Genomic DNA, 23563 nt, shown 5'->3' on the forward strand with positions numbered 1-23563 from the left:
AATAAGTTCTGCCAGTTACAGCATCTTGATACCAGTAGAACTGTATCTATGCTAGGGTTTTTACTGGTATAACGATGTTGCCAAAAACATCACACCCTTAACTGACATAGTCCTATTGGTAAAACTCAAGTATAAACCAACCTTTAGTCTCATTTTCAAAAGCGACTTAGGCTCTTAAATCAATGAACACTGCAATCAATTGGGACTTTTTCTTATATAGGTGCCTATTACCCCCCACCCCCTGCCCCGTTTTTTCACAGTTGCTATCTGGTCACTCTACTAGAAAGAACAGCATTCTGCTAGTGTATCCTTTAAATTGGGCTCAAATTATATTTTAATTGTAACTATATAAAAAAATTTAAGTTGACAAGAGTGTACACAATAGCTGAGCCACTGCACAATCTTGTTTACATTGCCCTTTTCAATCCCTCTTTTTCCCCTCCACCCCCAAAACAAACCTAATTTCTTCTCACCTTCCTCCTGCCTCCCAAAAAAGAATAGAGGTTGGCTTAAAAATTAACAGCTTTAAAAATGTTTGGGGTTCTCTTTATTTATCTTCTGGTTTGAGCATTTAGGGTTCACTCCATTTATTGGGTTAAAGCTGATTCTCTTGCATAACTCCATGAGCTGGGATGTTAAGAAAATATCATAGAATCATAGAATATTAGGGTTGGAAGAGACCTCAGGAGGTCATCTAGTCCAATCCCCTGCTCAAAGCAGGACCAACACCAACTAAATCATCCCAACCAGGTCTTTGTCAAGCCGGGCCTTAAAAACCTCTAAGGATGGAGATTCCTCCCTAGGTAACCCATTCCAGTGCTTCACCACCCTCCTAGTGAAATAGTGTGTGCGAATATCCAGCCTAGACCTCCCCCACTGCAACTTAAGACCATTCTTGTTCTGCCATCTGCCACCACTGAGAACAGCCTAACTCCACTGTCTTTGGAACACCCCTTCAGGTAAATGAAGGCTGCTATCAAATCTCCCCTCACTCTTCTCTTCTGCAGACTAAATAAGCCCAGTTCCCTCAGCTTCTCCTCATAAGTCATGTGCCCCGGCCCCCGATCATTTTCGTCGCCCTCCACTGGACTCTCTCCGATTTGTCCACATCCCTTAGAATCATAGAATCATAGAATATCAGGGTTGGAAGGGACCCCTGAAGGTCATCTAGTCCAACCCCCTGCTCGAAGCAGGACCAATTCCCAGTTAAATCATCCCAGCCAGGGCTTTGTCAAGCCTGACCTTAAAAACCTCTAAGGAAGGAGATTCTACCACCTCCCTAGGTAATGCATTCCAGTGTTTCACCACCCTCTTAGTGAAAAAGTTTTTCCTAATATCCAATCTAAACCTCCCCCACTGCAACTTGAGACCATTACTCCTCGTTCTGTCATCTGCTACCATTGAGAACAGTCTAGAGCCATCCTCTTTGGAACCCCCTTTCAGGTAGTTGAAAGCAGCTATCAAATCCCCCCTCATTCTTCTCTTCTGCAGGCTAAACAATCCCAGCTCCCTCAGCCTCTCCTCATAAGTCATGTGTTCTAGACCCCTAATCATTTTTGTTGCCCTTCGCTGGACTCTCTCCAATTTATCCACATCCTTCTTGTAGTGTGGGGCCCAAAACTGGACACAGTACTCCAGATGAGGCCTCACCAATGTCGAATAGAGGGGAACGATCACGTCCCTCGATCTGCTCGCTATGCCCCTACTTATACATCCCAAAATGCCATTGGCCTTCTTGGCAACAAGGGCACACTGCTGACTCATATCCAGCTTCTCGTCCACTGTCACCCCTAGGTCCTTTTCCGCAGAACTGCTGCCTAGCCATTCGGTCCCTAGTCTGTAGCGGTGCATTGGATTCTTCCATCCTAAGTGCAGGACCCTGCACTTATCCTTATTGAACCTCATCAGATTTCTTTTGGCCCAATCCTCCAATTTGTCTAGGTCCTTCTGTATCCTATCCCTCCCCTCCAGCGTATCTACCACTCCTCCCAGTTTAGTATCATCCGCAAATTTGCTGAGAGTGCAATCCACACCATCCTCCAGATCATTTATGAAGATATTGAACAAAACCGGCCCCAGGACCGACCCTTGGGGCACTCCACTGTAATGGGGGGACCAAAACTGGACGTAATACTCCAGGTGTGGCCTGTGTATAGGTCACTCTGAACCCTGTCCCTACCTCCATTGTATCTACCTCTGAACCCTGTCCCTACCTCCATTGTATCTACCTCTTCCCCCCAGCTTAGTGTCATCTGCAAACTTGCTGAGGGTGCAATTAATCCCATCATCCAGATCATTAATAAAGATGTTGATTAAAGATTAATAAAGCCGCTTGATACCGGCTGCCAACTAGACATCGAGTCATTGATCACTACCCATTAAGCCAGACAATCTATCCAGCTTTCTATCCGCCTTATAGTCCATTCATCCAATCCGTACTTTTTTAACTTGCTGGCAAGAATACTGTGGGAGACCGTATCAAAAGCTTTGCTAAAGTCAAGATATATCACATCTACCGCTTTCCCCATATCCACAGAGCCAGTTATCTCATCATAGAAGGCAGTCAGGTTGGTCAGGCATGACTTGCCCTTGGTGAATCCATGTTGAATCATGTGGGATAGCAACAACGGACCTATAAGGCAGGGGTTCTTTGGTTTGTTCATTATCTCCAAACCTCCATAGTCTCCATCAATAGTCATGTAGCAGTAAGATACGAAACTTGCAGGCCAATCCTGCAAGATACTAAGTGCCTCCCAGCTCTCTTGGACTTCCTGCCAGCTATATGGGTTTTCCCCACAGACTATAAGTTTTCAGACCCTCATGTGGGTCTGCAGAAGATTCCTTGCTGGATTAGGGATTTTCCCTTCTGAGAGGCTCTTTCCCCATTACCCCACCTCCAAGGGAAGGGCAGCCAGTCGGACCTGCTGTGCATGCTGGGTGGCTGCCTAATCCTTCAGCATGTGTCACAAGCAGCACTCTCTCCCAGCAGGAGCGGAAGCACTCCTATGAACTGAGAGTTACAGCTGGTCAGGAAACTGTGATGAAACAATTTTTTTTTGTCTGAAAAGCTAATTCATCAAAATCAGAACTTTTTGTGGTAACCTAACAGTGTCAACAACACTTCATCATCATCAAGAAATTGTTTCTCAGGCCCAGGATGGACTTTCTGGTCAAAACAAGAGAGACACCATCCCGGCCCCTTCCCTGAATAACCAATAGCCTGTGGCTAAGGCACTCAACCACTATGTGAGAAACCCAGGTTCAAGTCCCTACACTGCCTGACTTAGAGCAGGGACTTAAATCTGAGTCTTCCACTTCACAGTTGAGTGCCACAACCACCAAGCTATTGGCTATTCTGGGGTCTCTCTTGCTCTCTCTCTTTTCAGCTTGAAAAGGTTTCATCCTCATGCAGAACAGGAACATTTTCAGAATACCAAACTTTCACAGGGTGGGAAGAGCACCTCCCACTCAGCTCCACTGAGAGATACTGTGAGGTACTAAATGCCTTCTATATGCTGAGGTCTGCAGGAGTTGAGAGCGCTCTGTACCTGACAGGATCATTCCCTAATACAGCAATGGTTCCCAGACACCCTAACATCACTCTGCTAAGCTCTGAGGTTTGGGGGTTATTACTGATGGGTGTTTTTTATTTTTAAGGGAAGGAACATGTCAAAGCAATAAGAATGCAGCAATATCAGCTAGACTCTCATTCAGAGTAGTTATAAGTTTAGTGTGTTAATTTTAAAAGACTGTGTACTTCAAAAATGTGGAACTTGCAGTTGCAGGGGTGCAGCAAACTGTTCCTCTGAGACATGAACTCTAGCAAAGAAAGTCCCCTGCATGTTAGTCTTGGGATAAAACAATGATTTGAGCACAATATATGTGGAGGTCATTTGTCATGTTACTTTCTTATTTGAATTAACTTGAGCCCTCTGGACTTGTGAGTATAGAGATTTCTCTTTCCTAAACTTGCCTCCACAGTCTCACTGTAGGAGTTATATACCTAGGTTTGCAGCTACAGAAACTACAAGAGCAGTGAGGGGGAATGTGTATGTGTTCCTCAACTCCTAACAGCCTTGGGCCAACGGTATAACTAATCCACCCCACTGATGCACCCAGGTCCTTGCTTCCTGCCAAACACAGCTGCATAGGAACCTTTACTCCTTTTTTTCCCCCCTCAATGGCAATGTGTAAAATACTTATATTATATGTAGCTATATTGATAGTTTTTAAACACAAATTCTAAATACTACCTAAGTTTTAGATAGTTTAACTCGCTCTGCCTCAAGTCACATGAGCCGGTACCCTTCTACCAGGAAGCCTGACAACCTGTGAGACTCGAATTCAGTGCTTGCTAAAATTACACAAGCACCTTTTGAGCCTTTGGGCTCTTGATCTCTCTTCAATGTCTCACTGAAGATTTCTTTCCTGGTTGCCATCGCCTCAGCCAGGTGTGTCTCAGTTGCAGGCATAAATAAACAAGTCCACCTTCTGGCATTTTTCATAAGGATAAGGCTATGTTGAGGCCTCCCTTGAAATTTATCAGCAAGGCTGTCTCAGATCTTTCACTTGAACAAGTCCATCTTGTCCTTTTTCTTCCCTAAACCACATAGTCACTCAGGGTGAGTCAGATGGTATTCTAGGTATCACATGTAGAGCTGGGTGTATGTTTTTCTTTTTAATTTGCCAAATAATGCAGCTTTGGTCAAGGCAAAACTATTTGTGACATTGACACAAATTCGTGAATAGTTCTGGCAAAATAATTTTTCGGAACTTAAGCACTGTTCACAAAACAGGAGGGAGGTTTTAGGGCACTCACCTAGGAGATTGCAGGCCCAAGTTCAAGTCCCTGCTCCAATGACTATTTAATTAGTCACCGCTAACAGTGCTGCCACCACCAAACTCCCCCTCTGCTTTCAGTGCCCAGAAACTAAACAAAATGAGACGTTTTGTTGCAGGTCAAATAAAATGTTTCATTTGATCCAAAATGAAGTTTTTTGTCAATTTTTTTGATTCATCAAAATTTTGCACAATTGTCGGTTTGGGTCAAACTGAATTTTTTTTCCCAACTTTTCAGAACTGACAACGAACTGAAAAAATCAGTTATTCACCCAACTCAAGTCACATGAGCTGTCAGCTACTGTTTAGACAAGAACATGCTATTCTGAAAATCAAACAGGCTGGCTGGCGCCTTTGGAGAGAAATCCAAAGGTTAGTCCCTCTGCTCAAAGGCTGTCTAAATGGATTAGGCTGAGTCCACAGTCCTTTTATGACCTCCCTAAAGTCCCTGTGCCAGAAAGATTTATGACTTGTTCCACTAGGATTAGCAGCTTCCCAACCAGGCAGTTGTAACATGCCTTTATCAGAAGTCAGTAGGGCTCCTATGTGGAACTCTGTCAATGCTTTCATAAACCACTATTCGCTTGACACAACACGAAGCATAAATGTTAATTGCAGGAGGGCGCTGCTTTCATCACTGTTGAACAAGCAGTGCTCCTTGTCCCACCTCCTCAGAGAGGACAATGCCAGTTGTCTGCTAGTGGTGTGATTCTGTGGAGGCAACCTCAGTAAAGAGAAAAGGAAGTTACTTACCTTGTGTAACTCCTGTTCTCTGATTGTCTTGTCTCTACAGTGCCACACTGACCTTCCCTCCGCCCCTCTATTTTGGAGCCTGGTAACTGTTGAAGCACCTAGCGGTAGAAAGAAACCAGAGAGAGTTAGCAGGGAAAGGCTATTCATGCATGCACCCTCAATTGTCACTGCTCCTGGAGGTTTGGTGGCTGCATGCTTAGGTGTAGGACTCCAACAGCATGGGGGCAATACAGTCTGAGAACTGGAGCTGTGTGAGGTAAGGAACTCCCCTCTTCCTTGAGCCCTTACTTGACATCTTACCAAACAGGTTTTTCACAGCCTCGCTGATCCGATAATTTGTCATTCTGGACTGCAGTGTTACTTTAGCAATGAACTTTGTTTTATCATTAAAATTTGAAAAATACTGTTTTCTAATTTCTGTCAGCAACCTACCTCCCCAACGACCCCTAACAAGCCAGTAGTGCCACTGGAGTGGGCATCTGGAGTGCTACCAAAACCTGACCCAACCATCATTAACAAGCACATAAGAAAGCTAGTGGATGTAAGTATTTGAGAGATTATATTACTCAAAGGGGACAGCAACTTTGCCTTTCCTAAGATTTCCAAGCGCAAGATGAATTTCTATTTTATAGTAACTTGTGATCTTCTTGCTTGTACTGTCAGACTTTAACTTTACTCTGAAAATCAAAGATCAGGTCAGCAACCCAGTATCCGTATGCCAAAGCATAAACTTTCAGAAGTTTGAAGTCAGGCTTCCCTTTTTATGGGCTCTATTTGTAAAATGAGGTGCAAATGGATTTTGGCAGGCACCAATGCAACTGCAACCCTTTCTGAAATCTTATCTGTAAGTGCTACAGTAACTTATGTTTGCCCTGACTTGCTGGCAAACCTCACGATTCTTGGCACCAGTGTGTTAATGCAACTTTTTGACAGCTTAAAAATCAGGCAAGTCAAATTTGTACTTCAGAACCAAAAGGGCAGAAATGATTTTTATTTTATTTTATTGTTCAGGATCTGACAAACTTAGTCTAAATTCCCTTCCCCTCAATGAGCCATCTTCAGAGAGAAGCCATGCCTAGTTTAGCAGCATTTGGTAGCCTGAGCATTCTATTGGTGCCATCAGCAATATTTCCAAACATCAGGACAACAATTTTCTACTATAAACCTCAACTCCATTCTGTTCTGGGCCACATGGTCAATAGGTTTTGTTGTTGTTGTTGTTGTTACGACTTGGTTGAGATTAATCATTGGTTAAGATTAGCTCATATGATCCTATGATATAAAAGCACCATAAGCCTGTGCTAATTGCGACTGCGGCACAGTTAGGACCTGCTCTTGCTCCCATTGAAGTCAATAGGAGTTTTGCCATTTATTTAAATGGGAACAGGAGCAGGGCCTTTGAGTGCAAAGATCTAGGCTGCATTAATCCTAGAGATGAGCTATAACTAGACCTTGGTGGTTCAAATAAAATGGGAGCTGGATCTGAACAGTCCTGGGGTTTTTGTTTTTTTGGGATTTGCAAAATAAAAACTACAAGGCAATCTGTGGCCCATCTCGGATTTAAATTTAGACTGGTGTTGAGTGTCTGGAGCATATTGTGCATGCTGAAGGTAGCATAGTCAGTCTCTGTCTCCCATTTTAGAGGCTGATGTCAGACATGTGGGCATAATTAGGTTGAGAATTGTGCTCTGGAGCTAACAGACCAAATTTGGAAGGGATATGTAAGGTGGAACAAATCTTTTTTTTTGCTAATTTAGAACTACTTACATTTGCTCCACTGAAGTGTAATGGACTCTTAATGGGCTAATTTGCATACCGAGGAGCCAGAAGACCTACATTAAAGTTAAAAAATCCCAAAACAAACTAGCACTCTATGGAAAGTAGGAGGTTTCTACTTTCCAGAGAGTGCTAGTTTGTTTTGGGATTTTTTAAAGCCAGAAGACACCATCAGATCAGCTGGTCTGTCCACCTGTACAACAGAAGCTATTGAATTTCAGTCAGTTTTTACCATTCTAATGAGCCCAATTACTTGCATTAGTGTCTGGATGGCTTTCTGGAAGATACACTTTAGTCAGTCTTGATTTGAAGACGTCAAGAGATGGAGAATCGCCCACTTCCCTTCGTAGTTAGCTCCATGAGTATTCACCCTCATTGTTAAAAACATGTGCCTTATTTCTAATTTGAATTTGGCCTTAGTTTCCAGCCATTGGTTCTTGTCATGACCCTTTACACTAAATCAAAGAGCCCTTTATTACCTGGGATTTTCTCCCTGTAAAGGTATTTATACACTGTAATCAAATCACCTCTTTTCTTTTTTTGATAATCTACATATTAAGCTCTTAAAGTCTGTCACTCAAGTCATTTCTCCAACTGTCAAATCATTTTTGTGACTCCTTTCTGCACTCTCTCCACTTTTTCCACACCCTCTTTACAGTGTGAATATCAAAACCAAATGTGCAGTGTTCTAAGCCTTGGTCTCACCAAGGTAATATAGAGAGGGAAAAAATCCATTATTTCCTTGCTTATACCCCCTAAGGATTGCATTTGCCCTTTTAGCCAATCATCATACTGGGAGTTCGTCTTGAGTTGCTTGTCCGCTATGATCTCTAAATCCTTTTCAGAGTCACTGCTTTCCAGCATACAGTTTCCCATTCCTTGTTCCTAGACATGTGACCTTGCATTTGACTGTATTAAAACACACTTTGTTGGAAAGGGACCACCTTGCCAAGCAATCCAGATTGCTCTGTATGACTGTACTGCCCTCATCCCTATTTAACATTCCTCCAATTTTGTATCATCTGCAAATTTTATCAGTAGTGATCTTATATTTACTTCCAGATTATTGATTACAATGTTGAATAGCATCAGTCTGGTGGAAGCCCACCTGAAAACACCCCATTTGATCATTTCCCATTGACAGCTAATTTTTTTAATCTGTCAGTTATCTAGTTCCTAATCCATTTAGTGTGTGCTCTGTTGAACTGTGTAGTGATAACATTGTAATGAGAATATCATGCAGTAGTAAATCAAATGCCTTTCAAAAATCTAAGTATACATAAATCTACATAGTTAGCGTTACCAACCACATCTGTAACTGCATCAAAAAATGAAATCAGGTGGTTTGACAAGATCTATTTTTCCATAAAACTATTTTGACTTTGACATATACTTTTCTCCCAGTTTTATGGCATGTGACTTAGAGTTCCTTATGCAAATGCAAATAGCTACAAAGAAATTAAATTAGTGTGGCACGGGAGGGCCTTGCTTACACTACCTTATGCAACCTTGTGAATTTGGGACACTATCTGTGTTTCCATTAGGCGGTATGTCATAGATTGAGTGTGTGTGTTTGAGTGTAGGGGTTCTGGATGTCAGGGTATTTGTAAATAAAGTAGATTTATGAAGTATTATATTGGAGAGAAGAGGAACAGCTCTGGTCATAAACTTATAAAACGTAATCAAGAAAATTTGTAATACTGAAAAGGAAGTGTCTTATAGGTGTGTGGTGTTTTTACCAAGTACATCAGGCAGGATGAAAAGGGTGGTGCAAGGGGGATGATTTGACAGCATGTGTGAATAAAAGTGAGTAGGATTATTGTATGTGTGGTGGGAACTCAGCAGTATGTACATTAGGTTACTATCGAGGGCAAGTTTTCTTTGAAGAACTGGCCTTTTCCCTATAGTCTAACAGATCTGAACATGAAAGTACCAGGTACTAATAGCATGCATTGGATTAAATGAACCAGTTCAGCAGTGTCTGGTTAATAGGGATGGACATTTAACTCATGTAACTCCAAAACTGGTTTGGAGTCATAAATGTGCATTGATTGGATTTTATTTTGCCATTGTGTTGTCAATGAGACAGACAGTACTTTCTTCGTCTTTCAGTCTGTTTTTAGGAACTATGATCATGACCATGATGGTTATATCTCTCAAGAAGACTTTGAAAGTATAGCTGCCAACTTTCCTTTCCTGGACTCCTTTTGTGTATTGGACAAAGACCAGTAAGTTTATATTTTTCTTTAATTTCTTTCTTTGTTTCACTGGATTTTTAAGTTAAAGAACACAGAATGCCTCCCAGACCTCCAAACTTTTTATATATGTGCCTTTTCACTCAGAAACTGGAAGAGAAATGATGATTAATCTTTTACCTTTTGTTATTTTTTTATTATTTATTATTATTATTTATCATTTATATTGCAGAAGTTCCTAGGAGCCCTCCAGTTCAGGGTCCAATTGTGCTCACATTTAGACAATTCCTGCCCCAAGGAGCTTACAGTCAAAAAGATGTGATATATCAGATGGATAAAACAAAGAAGCAGGCAGGTAGGGGCAGGAGAGATGGTAACAAATAGTACAGAATGTGCACAATTCTTAGCCAATTGGGAGTGGTTATCATAATTATTTAAATTTGATTTGGCAGATTACACAAGTAGGTGACTCTGATTAGCTAATTAAACCATTTAGAACGTGTAAAAGAAGAATAGAAAATGGTACTAAAAATACCAGAGTGATGTGGTGTAAGGCTTTCCTGTTTAATTAGGCCTCTGAAAATGTTAACATCTTGGTGAGGTGTGGATTTAAACCTCAATAGTATAAGCCCCGGTCTACACTAGGACTTTAGGTCGAATTTAGCAACGTTAAATCGATTTAAACCTGCACTCGTCCACACAGTGAAGCCCTTTATTTCGACTTAAAGGGCTCTTAAAATCGATTTCCTTACTCCACCCCTGACAAGTGGATTAGCGCTTAAATCGACGTTCCCAGCTCGAATTTGGGGTACTGTGGACACAATTCGATGGTATTGGCCTCCGGGAGCTATCCCAGAGTGCTCCATTCTGACCGCTCTGGACAGCACTCTCAACTCAGATGCACTGGCCAGGTAGACAGGAAAAGAACCGCAAACTTTTGAATCTCATTTCCTGTTTGGCCAGCGTGGCAAGCTGCAGGTGACCATGCAGAGCTCATCAGCACAGGTGACCATGATGGAGTCCCAGAATCGCAAAAGAGCTCCAGCATGGACCGAACGGGAGGTACGGGATCTGATCGCTGTTTGGGGAGAGGAATCCGTGCTATCAGAACTCTGTTCCAGTTTTCGAAATGCCAAAACCTTTGTGAAAATCTCCCAGGGCATGAAGGACAGAGGCCATAACAGGGACCCGAAGCAGTGCCGCGTGAAACTGAAGGAGCTGAGGCAAGCCTACCAGAAAACCAGAGAGGCGAACAGCCGCTCTGGGTCAGAGCCCCAAACATGCCGCTTCTATGATGAGCTGCATGCCATTTTAGGGGGTTCAGCCACCACTACCCCAGCCGTGTTGTTTTACTCCTTCAATGGAGATGGAGGCAATACGGAAGCAGGTTTTGGGGACGAAGAAGATGAGGAGGAGGAGGAGGTTGTAGATAGCTCACAGCAAGCAAGCGGAGAAACCGGTTTTCCCGACAGCCAGGAACTGTTTCTCACCCTAGACCTGGAGCCAGTACCCCCCGAACCCACCCAAGGCTGCCTCCTGGACCCAGCAGGCGGAGAAGGGACCTCTGGTGAGTGTACCTTTTAAAATGCTATACATGGTTTAAAAGCAAGCATGTGAAAGGATTACTTTGCCCTGGCATTTGCGGTTCTCCTAGATGTAGTCCTAAAGCCTTTGCAAAAGGTTTCTGGGGAGGGCAGCCTTATTTCGTCCTTCATGGTAGGACACTTTACCACTCCAGGCCAGTAACACGTACTTGGGAATCACTGTAGAACAAAGCATTGCAGTGTATGTTTGCTGGCATTCAACCAAAATCCGTTCTTTCTCTCTCTGTGTTATCCTCAGGAGAGTGAGATATAATTCATGGTCTCCTGGTTGAAATAGGGTGCTTTTCTTCAGGGACACTCAGTATAGCCCATTCCTGCTGGGCTGTTTGCCTGTGGCTGAACAGAAATGTTCCCCGCTGTTAGCCACAGGGAGGGGGGAAGGTTGAGGGGGTAGTCACGCGGTGGGAGGAGGCAAAATGCGACCTTGTAACGAAAGCACATGTGCTATGTATGTAATGTTAACAGCAAGGTTTACCCTGAAAGAGTGTAGCGACTGTTTTATAAAATGTGTCTTTTTAAATACCGCTGTCCCTTTTTTTTTCTCCACCAGCTGCATGTGTTTCAATGATCACAGGATCTTCTCCTTCCCAGAGGCTAGTGAAGCTTAGAAAGAAAAAAAAACGCACTCGCGATGAAATGTTCTCCGAGCTCATGCTGTCCTCCCACACTGACAGAGCACAGACGAATGCGTGGAGGCAAATAATGTCAGAGTGCAGGAAAGCACAAAATGACCGGGAGGAGAGGTGGCGGGCTGAAGAGAGTAAGTGGCGGGCTGAAGAGAGTAAGTGGCGGGCTGAAGACAGGGCTGAAGCTCAAATGTGGCGGCAGCGTGATGAGAGGAGGCAGGATTCAATGCTGAGGCTGCTGCAGGACCAAACCAGAATGCTCCAGTGTATGGTTGAGCTGCAGCAAAGGCAGCTGGAGCACAGACTGCCACTGCTGCCCCTCTGTAACCAACCGCCCTCCTCCCCAAGTTCCATAGCCTCCACACCCAGACGCCCAAGAACGCGGTGGGGGGGCCTCCAGCCAACCAGCCACTCCACAACAGAGGATTGCCCAAAAAAAAGAAGGCTGTCATTCAATAAATTTTAAAGTTGTAAACTTTTAAAGTGCTGTGCTTAAAGTGCTGTGTGGCATTTTCCTTCCCTCCTCCACCACCCCTCCTGGGATACCTTGGTAGTCATCTCCCTATTTGTGTGATGAATGAATAACGAATGCATGACTGTGAAGCAGCAATGACTTTATTGCCTCTGCAAGCGGTGATTAAAGGGAGGAGGGGAGGGTGGTTAGCTTACAGGGAAGTAGAGTGAACCAAGGGGCGGGGGGTTTCATCAAGGAGAAACAAACAGAACTTTCACACTGTAGCCTGGCCAGTCATGAAACTGGTTTTCAAAGCTTCTCTGATGCGTACCGCGCCCTCCTGAGCTCTTCTAACCGCCCTGGTGTCTGGCTGCGCGTAACCAGCAGCTAGGCGATTTGCCTCAACCTCCCACCCCGCCATAAACGTCTCCCCCTTACTCTCACAGATATTGTGGAGCACACAGCAAGCAGTAATAACAGTGGGAATATTGGTTTCGCTGAGGTCTAAGCGAGTCAGTAAACTGCGCCAGCGCGCCTTTAAACGTCCAAATGCACATTCTACCACCATTCTGCACTTGCTCAGCCTGTAGTTGAACAGCTCCTGACCACTGTCCAGGCTGCCTGTGTACGGCTTCATGAGCCATGGCATTAAGGGGTAGGCTGGGTCCCCATGGATACATATAGGCATTTCAACATCCCCAACAGTTATTTTCTGGTCTGGGAAGAAAGTCCCTTCCTGCAGCTTTTGAAACAGACCAGAGTTCCTGAAGATGCGAGCGTCATGCACCTTTCCCGGCCATCCCACGTTGATGTTGGTGAAACGTCCCTTGTGATCCACCAGAGCTTGCAGCACTATCGAAAAGTACCCCTTGCGGTTTATGTACTCGCCGGCTTGGTGCTCTGGTGCCAAGATAGGGATATGGGTTCCGTCTATAGCCCCACCACAGTTAGGGAATCCCATTGCAGCAAAGCCATCCACTATGACCTGCACATTTCCCAGGGTCACTACCCTTGATATCAGCAGATCTTTGATTGCGTGAGCTACTTGCATCACAGCAGCCCCCACAGTAGATTTGCCCACTCCAAATTGATTCCCAACTGACCGGTAGCTGTCTGGCGTTGCAAGCTTCCACAGGGCTATCGCCACTCGCTTCTCAACTGTGAGGGCTGCTCTCATCCTGGTATTCATGCGCTTCAGGGCAGGGGAAAGCAAGTCACAAAGTTCCATGAAAGTGCCCTTACGCATGCGAAAGTTTCGCAGCCACTGGGAATCGTCCCAGACCTGCAACACTATGCGGTCCCACCAGTCTGTGCTTGTTTCCCGAGCCCAGAATCGGCGTTCCACAGCATGAACCTGCCCCATTAGCACCATGATGCATGCATTGGCAGGGCCCATGCTTTCAGAGAAATCTGTGTCCATGTCCTGATCACTCACGGGACCGCGCTGATATCGCCTCCTCGCCCGGTATCGCGTTGCCATGTTCTGGTGCTGCATATACTGCTGGATAATGCGTGTGGTGGTTGATGTGCTCCTAATTGCCAAAATGAGCTCAGCGGCCTCCATGCTTGCCTTGGTATGGCGTCCGCACAGAAAAAAGGCGCGGAACGATTGTCTGCCGTTGCTCTGACGGAGGGAGGGACGACTGACGACACGGCTTACAGGGTTGGCTTCAGGGAGCTAAAATCAACAAAGGGTGTGCCTGTACATCAAGGAGTATTTCAGGCAGGACTGCACGGAGGGTTCCAATAAGAAATGGTGCACCAAAGTTATCGTTGTTATTGGAACAAGGAGGTTAGCCTGGCCTCTGATTGATACATGGCTAGATTAACCTCGCTGCGCCTTCTCTGTGACTGACTGCAGTGTGATCTAGACAGGGGAGGAGGAAAATGAGTACAAAACAAATCTGGTCTATTTCTTGTTCTGACCCACTCCATCTATCCTTTACATCTTTGGCTGGCAGCAGACAAAAAAGGCGCGAAATGATTGTCTGCCCTTGCTTTCACGGGGGGAGGGAGGGTGGGAACGGGGTCCTGACGATATGTACCCAGAACCACCCGCGACAATGTTTTAGCCCCATCAGGCATTGGGATATCAACCCAGAATTCCAATGGGCAGCAGAGACTGCGGGAACTGTGGGATAGCTACCCACAGTGCAACGCTCCGGAAGTCGACGCTTGCCTCGGTACTGTGGAAGCGCTCCGCCGAGTTAATGCACTTAATGCACTTAGAGCATTTTCTGTGGGGACACACACACTCGAATATATAAAACCGATTTCAAAAAAACCGACTTCTATAAATTCGACCTAATTTCGTAGTGTAGACATACCCTAAAGCACATCAGCATGTCAGATGTGCCATTGCTGGATCTGTACCTTGGTGTACGACTCTAAGGCCTCCATTTGAGTGATTAACATTTATTAGATGTGACTGGGGATTTTTTTAATGGAATGCAAGACACGCAGATCCTAGGCAATGAGCACCCTACAAACAAATATCTTATTATGATTTTCCTTCATGTGCAGTACCTTGTACACTTTTTCAGTTGCTTCCTCTTAAAGATGTAGCTAAGAGTGAAAAGATCCAGAATATGAACTGGAAGGGGTTTTTGATTATTTATTTGTTGTTTCCTCCGATGAAATTTGCTAGGATTTTGTTTTGTTTTGGGGGGAGGTTTGAGAATTTTCTGTAAACTCTGGAGCAATTGTACAAAATTTCAAAACTTTTCAACACTTTTTATTACTATCATCTGTCAATTTTTCACAAATACAAAGGCCACTTTTATATTTTGGAAGGAAAGAGACACAACCTCCACGTAGTTAACGATGTCCAGCCAATCAGAACCAAATTCTAAAAGGCAGGTCCCATCCAGGTACACAGCTACATGCTTATTTGCCATCCTTATTACTTAGTAAGAGTAGTCTGGACCTGTTGACTGAAACCAAGATGTAGCCTTTTCTCCAGATCTTCTTGGGAGCAGATCAGGGCCAGGACATCAGAGTTGCTCTAACTTGCCCCAGTTGAGCACCTCATGAAACCCAGTGATTCTACAAGCTAAGAGCCCCGGGGGTGTTCTATGTTTGGGTTAGTTTAGGCCACTACAACTAAAGGCCTGACTCTTTTCATATCAAAATTGTACAAGCCATCTGCTTTGTACAGCTGCTCTAAAATATTTTCAGTTGGTGAAATAGATGTCATATCTCTCAGTCTAAAGAACATACATGGTACACCGTGTGATTGCTGCATGAACAGTTACATCAGAACAATCACCTTGCCTGTCCTGAAGGTCTGGTATCTGATCAACACACTTGTTACATAAGAGAACCTTCCTGAATCACTGGGCACTGGTGTGGTATTGTAGGGAAATGAGGACATGGAAGTTATCTTGCTGGGCTTTAGAGTGATACTTCAAGGAAATTAATGGGAGATGGCTTTTTTTTTTTTTTTTTTTTTTTTTTGCGTGGGGCACAGAGGAAGAGGGAAACATCGAGTATTTATTAAGGGGAAACAGCAATCATTGGAAGAAGGGTAGGAGGCTTTTTGGGCCTAAGAAGTTTTGACAGTATCCTTGTAAGTATAATAAGTATATTAATTTGGCTGATCACAAAAGCACTGCTAAATCGGTTTACATTCATATGATATGAATGCTTTAAAACCAGTATGAAAGATAGAGAATACAACATTATCACGAGGAGAGCTGTAGCATTGCCCTGGCACCTGAGATCTAGGGTGAAGCAGCACTCTGGCACATCTCCTGGTGCATGGGGTTGCAACACCACTTAAATTCGGCACGGCTGCCCCTCCAGCATGGACAGAGGAGCAGCTGGGCCAAACCTAAGTGGCATTGCAACAGGGCAGGTGGAGCCCAACGCTGCACAAATTTGGCCTAGCTGCCCCCGATAAAGACAGAGGCGCGACCTCCCAGGCTAACTTGAGTGCTGCCATGATCCCATGTGCTGGATCACATCACTCAAATTTGACCTGTGCCTTGGGAGAGAGTGGAGCCACGGGGTGGCTGGGATCTGGAGGAGCTGCCCTAGCCTGGGACAGGAGTGAAATGCTGTGCTTGGTGAGTACTGATGAGTGGCCGGAAGGGTTTCTTGGGGGGCTGTGGGCTAGTTGCTGGTGCGCTATGGAGTGAGTGGGGAGTGCTGAGGTGGTGAGGGTACGGGGGTGTTGGGGGCTGTGGCTTGTGGGACTGAGGGGTTGGGAGGTTGCTGTGAATGGGATGTATGCCAGCCACGGGTTGGGGGCGGGCTATCAGGATAAGTAGGGGCTGATGGAAAACTATTGCCAACCTTGTCTGGCCAGCCAGTTAAATTGGTTTATGGAGTGGCCCAAACATAAATGGAGCATACCAACGATTGTTGCCCTTATTTGAAGTTTGTACAAACTATTAATGTTGTAAAAACAGTATCTTACATATGTCATCAGTGGGCTTTTTGACAAACTACATGGGTGCTTTGGATGTGCCTTGCTACCTAGTTTACAGTTTGGCATATAGATACTGAGTTAAGCATGTCTTTTTTTGATACGTGTGTTTGTTACTAAGGTGTGAAGTCTCGTAACTGCTGTTGCACAGTTTCAGTTAGATAAAATGAACGGGTAAAATGTTGGTTGATTGTTATGGTGATAACACAAGATAATCTCCCAAATCTATCTCATGGGTGAGAGAATTAGCAACTTGCAATCACTTCTGAAGGGCTCCTGCACCATAAAGTTTAGCACTACAATGCTGATCTATCATCAGGAGAGAAAGCCATGCCTGCTAGGCAATGAATTTAGTTTTAGCTCTTTAATAAGGGGCAACACTATCTCTTTAGAGCATCTGAGTAGAGACTTGGTTTCTCTGCCATCTCTGTTATATATTATGTTCTGTACATGTGTATTCTATATGTTTTTAAACAGTTGAATCCCAAAATGTCCAAAGTGGCGACATATTAATAGATTACCCTGAAATTCTTTGAACAGGGATGGTCTTATCAGCAAAGAAGAAATGATGGCCTACTTTCTGAGGGCTAAATCGCAGCTACAGTGTAAAATGGGACCAGGTTTTATTCATAACTTTCATGAGATGACCTATCTTAAACCAACTTTCTGTGAGCACTGTGCAGGATTTGTAAGTATGTTTTTAGCACTCTCATGCTTCACGTATAGACTTAGTCAGACTCAGGATATGATGAACTAACACCACAAAGAGGAAATGGGCCCCAAACACTAGAAGGAAGAATAGTGTCTTCATCCTGTCCTAATATCTCATTACAATGAGACATTGAAAATGTTTACTCTGTGCTGTCGATATTTTCTTCCTTTGGCTTTTGGATATTTTGAATTTTAAGACTTTCTCTTTGGGAAAGAGAGGTGATGGCCAAGGAAATAAGGGTCCTAGAGGATGGAGGGAGAGAATCCTCACAGAGAGCTTATCTACACAGGGAGCTAAACCAAATTAACTAGAGAAAGTGGGTGTGTGGAGTAGATGATGTGGATGAAGAAGAGGCAGAACTTTTTCATTAAATTGCTCTTGGCACCATAACTCTGCTCAGATTGAGAAGAATGTTAAAAAAATATCCAATAAATCAATGGCACTTTTAGCAACATGTATAAAATATGAAAAATGATTTGATTTCTCCAACATAACATACAGAATGCCATCAATTAATGATAGAGTACCATCTTTTAAACAAATTAACTCTTTACTGAAGCATTTCCTGAATAGTCAAGCAAACCAAATATTTTTTTAAAACCAATAATAAACCTTTCACCAGTTCTGCTTCAAACAAGTCATAATAAAAGAATGAATCAGTAGGCTTTAAATAAAAGGAATACTTGTGGCACCTTAGAGACTAACAAATTTATTTGAGCATAAGCTTTCGTGAGCTACAGCTCACTTCATTGGATGCATGCAGTGGATTTTCCACTGCATCTGATGAAGTGACTTGTAGCTCACGAAAGCTTATGCTCAAATAAATTTGTTAGTCTCTAAGGTGCCACAAGTACTCTTTTTCTTTTTGCGGATACAGACTAACACGGCTGCTACTCTGAAACCTAGGATTTAAATGTTACTTTTAAATGAATGTAAAGTACAATCTGAAATATTATGCTGGATTATCATTTTCCCATTTGAACTTCCATTGAGGAGGTATTGTTTTTTCAACACATAATTGGTTTCCATATCACTCGGTGGCAAAAATCCACTCTCCTTTAGGACCAACATAATATCTGCTCGTTGTTTCCCTTCTTTTTGCCTCTTCCTTTCTTTCTCTATCTTTGTGAGTCTTCTCTGTTCTTCCCTCTGTATTTCCTTCCCTGCAACAATTCCCACCTCCCCATGGTCTTCACTCGCACCTTTTCCCATTCTAACTGCTAAAATGATCAGCAGTGGAATACTTAATGTTGAAGTGGCCTCATGAGAGTAGAGGAGGTCACACTTATTAGATCTGTCCTTTTCAGGCTATCTGCAGTTGCAGGAAGACATCACTGCATTGGTTACATTTGATTCACATTTGGAAGATTTTCTTCACAAACATGAGGGCTAAAAACTTGGTACTTTTTTAAATGGAAATGTGATGCTGCAAAATCTGTGGGTCACATAAATACATCAATCAAGATGGATCTGGCCCAGGGGCCATATGTTAGACATCTATGAATGAAAGCATTTCATGTTAAGAGATCTATTGCCTGTTCAAAAACTTTTTGTTTTATTTCGTTGTGAAGAAAGCAGATGATTTGTTAATGGATCTCGGTATATTGACAAGTAAACTATGGAGGGCTTACAGCTTTGTTTTAATTTAAAAACCTCATGGTTAGAAAGAGGCAATACATTTATCTTACAGGCTATTAAAGATCTGAAAACCACTGAAAGCTGTTTTGCATATAATGCACCCTTCTAATATGGAAGATATGCTTTAGTCAAAAGTTATTGGGTTCAGTGGAGGAGTAACTGGATGAAATTCCATGGCCTACAATATACCGGCGGTCTGACTAGATGAACTAATGGTCCCTCCTGGGCTTAAACTCTATGAATGTTAAGATCTATTAATTAATCTCCTACAATGAGACAATAAGCTATTCCACAAAGCAAACCAGAAGAAAACTTTATCACCTTGAGATGGTCCCCAAGTTCTCTGATCTGCTTTCTTGCCTTTTCCATTGATGTCATTTTAGGAGTAGTTTTTTGGGGCCTGCTCCTGAGATGAGCTGAGATTTCAATTGCAGTCAAACAGTGTGTCTGTGGCAGAGCGGAAATTAAACCCAGATCTCCAGTGTCCTATCCACAAGCCCATCCTTGTTCTCCAGAGAACTAAGCTTTTTACTATTTGTCCTGTTCTGGAATAATTCAGTACAGCTGTATTTTTCTGATTTCTGTTAAATCCAACTGAAGAGAAAAGGTGGTATTTTGAGTAAAGAGAGAGGGTCAAAGATATCCCTGATGCAAATTCACTGAATCCAATGACATTGTGTCAGAGGTGAAGTTGTCCCAGAGTATGTAATGAGAGCAAAAGAAATTGAACTTAAAAGCTCTTCATGCATTACTCCTGCATTTCAGTTCTGTTCATTCAGGGATAGTGCATTGTTTTGAACTGATGTGGTGATTCAAAGTCAAAATAATGTGCACAGAGAGTGTACAAGGCTGAATTGAAATGACAATTAAAGGTCAATGCTAGCCAATAAAATATCTATTATTAAACACATGTGAACATTAAATGTCAAGCTAAAATCTCTTGGCATTTGACAAGGCTGAACTGATGTGGCTATTACAGGTCAAAGTTGTGTCCAGTGTTGTATTAATGCAATGGGGACTGTTCAGACATTTCCGCTTAGCTTAGAGCTACCTCAAGTTAGCTCCCAGAAAATCTGTGTCCAACATGTTCAAACTTGCTGGAGTAGAATCTATAATTTAATCTCCATTGTGTAACCGTCATAGTGATGTCAAATTAGAGGCTAAAGAAGGTACTATGTTGGATGGGTGGGATAATTTAAAGCAAAACGATATTCAGTGTTACTGGTCCAAAGATTAATGGAAGCAAATAATTATCAAAAACTATTTCCTGGTATGAAGAATCATAAATAGCTATCAGCAAAAAGGGCTGGCAAAGCCATGTAAAATAGCTAATAGTGTCAGTTCTGGTGTCACTTTCCAAACTAATACAAATGCGTACCATTCTCATTATCTGGCCACGTAAACCAAGTTTAATTTTAGTGTGTAAGTATTAAGAGAAAACAAAGGGAAAGGAGAACTTTAGCAATATAGCAGTGGGTATAAATTATAGACTAAATTCACCACCCATCCTTATTTCTGCTGCTGTCCCCTCTAGTGATCCATTCTCTGTCTTTCTGGCAAACAGAGACTTGGGACATTTCAGAGCGTGGTTCTGCATCGCTGCCCATCCTGGCTAATAGCCATTGATGGACCTATCCTCCATGAATTTATCTAGATTTTTACATCTTACATTCAAGCTAACTTTGTTCAAATTTAGCAATGCACATATTGCTTTTTAAGAGCCTAATACTACACCTTCTGCTTGTGCAAGCCGTCTCATGTACTTCTGGGGGACTTCTGGGGTGAGCAAGGACTAATCATGGGAGGGAGGGTTGCAGGGCTGACCCCCAGAGCCTATTTTCAAGCCAGTTTTGACATTTGACATTTGACTTCAGCCATTTTGGGGAAAAAATAAGATGGCCAGAACTGTCTTTTACAGTGGATGCGTTGGTGACTGCTATAGTAAATGAGAGCTGAATTTTTAATCTGTGTTAATTTTGTCCTGACATACCTGCATGCCACATGCCATCCAAGTAGCCAGAGAATGGCTATATTAGCATTGCATAGCTAGATTACATTAAGCACTCCAAGCAGTGTTATACTTTACGCTGATTCATTTACGTAAACTGACAAGATGGCAATTTTTCACCCATTTCTGGAAGCAGGCATGTTCTGTGTCTCCTCTCCTATGCTAGCTCTATAGTAGGTAAGAGAAGTGAGGGTGGAAGCCAGTCTAAGTTTATCACAACTGGAGGGGGAGTTCTATCTAACAGGAAGGGTGTTGAGAGCAGTTATATCCTGTTTGTGCTTTTGTAGCTATGGGTACTTCCTTCATTTATGACCTTGTTTTCCTTCCAGCTTTCTTTTCTGATTCCTTAATGTTCTTTTGTCTTTCATTACAGCTCTGGGGTATAATCAAACAAGGATACAAATGTAAAGGTAAATACATAATGCATGGATGTTGTTTTCAAGACATAGGTATTATGATGTTTAGCACAAATAAGTCAGACTCCTATTTTTGGCAAAAACATTCTGTTCATCCAAATTTTGATGTGTCATTTGCAACAAAATTCTCAGTAAACTGTGAAGTTTTACTGTTATAAAACACTAGCTGCATGCTCATACACTACAAGCCAGAAATCCAGTGTGATCTCTGGTTTCACAAGGATGTAGCTTAGTGCTAGTGATTAGAATTTATTTTGGTAAAACTAACTCACTCCATGTGAAGTAGAGAGAAATCCTGAAGTGTTTTAGCATTTTGATTTGGCCCTGAAGCTCCGGAGATCCATGTGGGCTGGCAATGCTCCTGTCTTCCTCCTATCTGTCTGTCAGATAAGTCTACTAGCCTCAAAATGCAATAGCAAGAATGAGCTACTTGCAATACAGATAGTCAACTTTTTAATTCCTAGAATACCTGATAGATTGAGATCTCATTTCCAGGTTTCTTCTCCCTCCAATAAAAATTTCATTTAAAAAAACCACACAACCTGCAACTCTTGTAGTCCTGCCATTTGAATACTTTCTGGAAACTTTGTCGCTAATTGTTGAATCAGCATGTATTTTTCATGAAGTACAGGTCTACTCCAGTAAAAGACATGGAAAACAGCATTGTGGATTCCATGATTCTTGCACTTTGGTGTTTTCCAGGGCTCACTTTGGTGCTTAGATGCATGCAGGCTCCTTCTCTTTGCCTCCCCAGACTTCCCAGGGACAAGTAACTTAGGACTTTTGTTTTCAAGGTGAAGCATACTCCCATTCCTGTTGGCCTGTATTTGAGGGGGCCATGGCTCTGTCCATTCGCCATCTCTCCCTGCCCACTATTGCTCAGTTGCGCCTGGGGGAGGCATCCATGGCACAGTCCATTTGTTACCAGGAGCCCCATGGCAGCAACTGTGGCTAGCCACTGTTTGGTCATGCCAGGGACTGGATCTTTACTGCCTTCTGTTCCCATGTGCCACAGCACAAGGGCAAGCAGCAATACAAATCTTTATTAATAAAAAGATGGGTAGGCAGGGCTTATAATTCCTGCCCTGAAAACTCAATTTGGGATCTGAAAGTCAAGCTGAACTCTCTCCTGTTCACACGTCATCACCTATACAGTGGCTCAACTGAGATGTAGTTAAGGCGGTATGGTCTGGTGATTAGAGCACTGGAGTGGGACTCCGGACATCTGGGTGACCATGGGCTAGACATTTCACATCTTTGTGACTCATTGCCCCAACTGTAAAATGGGGATAATGATTCTGACCTCCTTTGTAAAGTGCTTTGAGACCCACTGATAAGTGCTGCATAAGAGCCAGGTGGTGTTTATTGTTGTTTTGTTTATTAACATGAAATTGAAATGTGCTTCTCTGCAGAGCCCAGGTGACAGGTAATGATGAATGACCGGGAGAGAGTTCAGCTTGACTTTCAGGTCCCAGTTGAGTTTGCAGGGCAGCAATTTCAAGAACCACCTGTCCTTGTGAGCACCTGCTGCTCCATGAACCATTACAAATGGGTTCTTCCTCCTCATCTTCCAAGCCAGTCTCCTTTTTCAATTTTTAAGCTTACTGACCTTGTGCCATCAAGGGGAATTGCCTATTCAGATGACAACTTACATCCCTCCCCCAGTTCCCCAACCAAGTGCCACAGCCAAGAAGATAACTCTATGTTCTGATTAATAGACATTGGGAGAGATTAACCATCTCCAAGCAGGATCCTATATTCAGTTTTATTTGTTTTTACCTTCAGAGAAGATAAAACTCCAAGTAAGGAAGGTAAGTTTACTTTTGTACAAGTAAAGTGAGCATATTAGATTTGGAAGCTGCAGCAAAGGAATAAGCATGGATCCAGTCAATGTCCTTTTTAGAGTCACTTATCGGAGCAGAACTGTACTTTAACAGCGATGCATAAAGAGTTAGTTATAAGAGAGACATAAATAAGATGTATTTTCAAAGAAGCCTAAGAGAGTGAGGGAAAGTCAATGGGATTTGGGCATTGATCTTCTATAGGCTCCTTTAAAAATGCCAGTCCTTTAACTGGCTTCTTTCTCAGCTGCGCTGCCAAAGGCTCAGACTAT

The 23563-nt window shown here is 43.0% G+C and overlaps 1 protein-coding gene across 3 annotated transcripts in view; it reads left to right on the forward strand.

The window, feature by feature from the left end:
- The window catches only part of RASGRP3 (RAS guanyl releasing protein 3), a 105125-nt gene that overhangs the window by 77712 nt on the left and 3850 nt on the right, over window positions 1-23563 (forward strand). For 2 of the 3 annotated variants that reach the window (XM_084623964.1, XM_084623965.1), the window contains exons 11-14: window positions 6017-6133; window positions 9481-9596; window positions 17217-17364; window positions 21408-21444. In XM_084623964.1, the coding sequence (XP_084480090.1) occupies window positions 6017-6133; window positions 9481-9596; window positions 17217-17364; window positions 21408-21444 (418 nt within the window). The remainder of the gene's footprint in view (window positions 1-6016; window positions 6134-9480; window positions 9597-17216; window positions 17365-21407; window positions 21445-23563) is intronic. The other variant, XM_084623966.1, reaches the window with a different exon arrangement.

The sequence above is a fragment of the Lepidochelys olivacea genome (genome assembly GCF_965140295.1).
Source record: "Lepidochelys olivacea isolate rLepOli2 genome assembly, chromosome: 3".
NCBI classification, from domain to species: domain Eukaryota; kingdom Metazoa; phylum Chordata; order Testudines; family Cheloniidae; genus Lepidochelys; species Lepidochelys olivacea.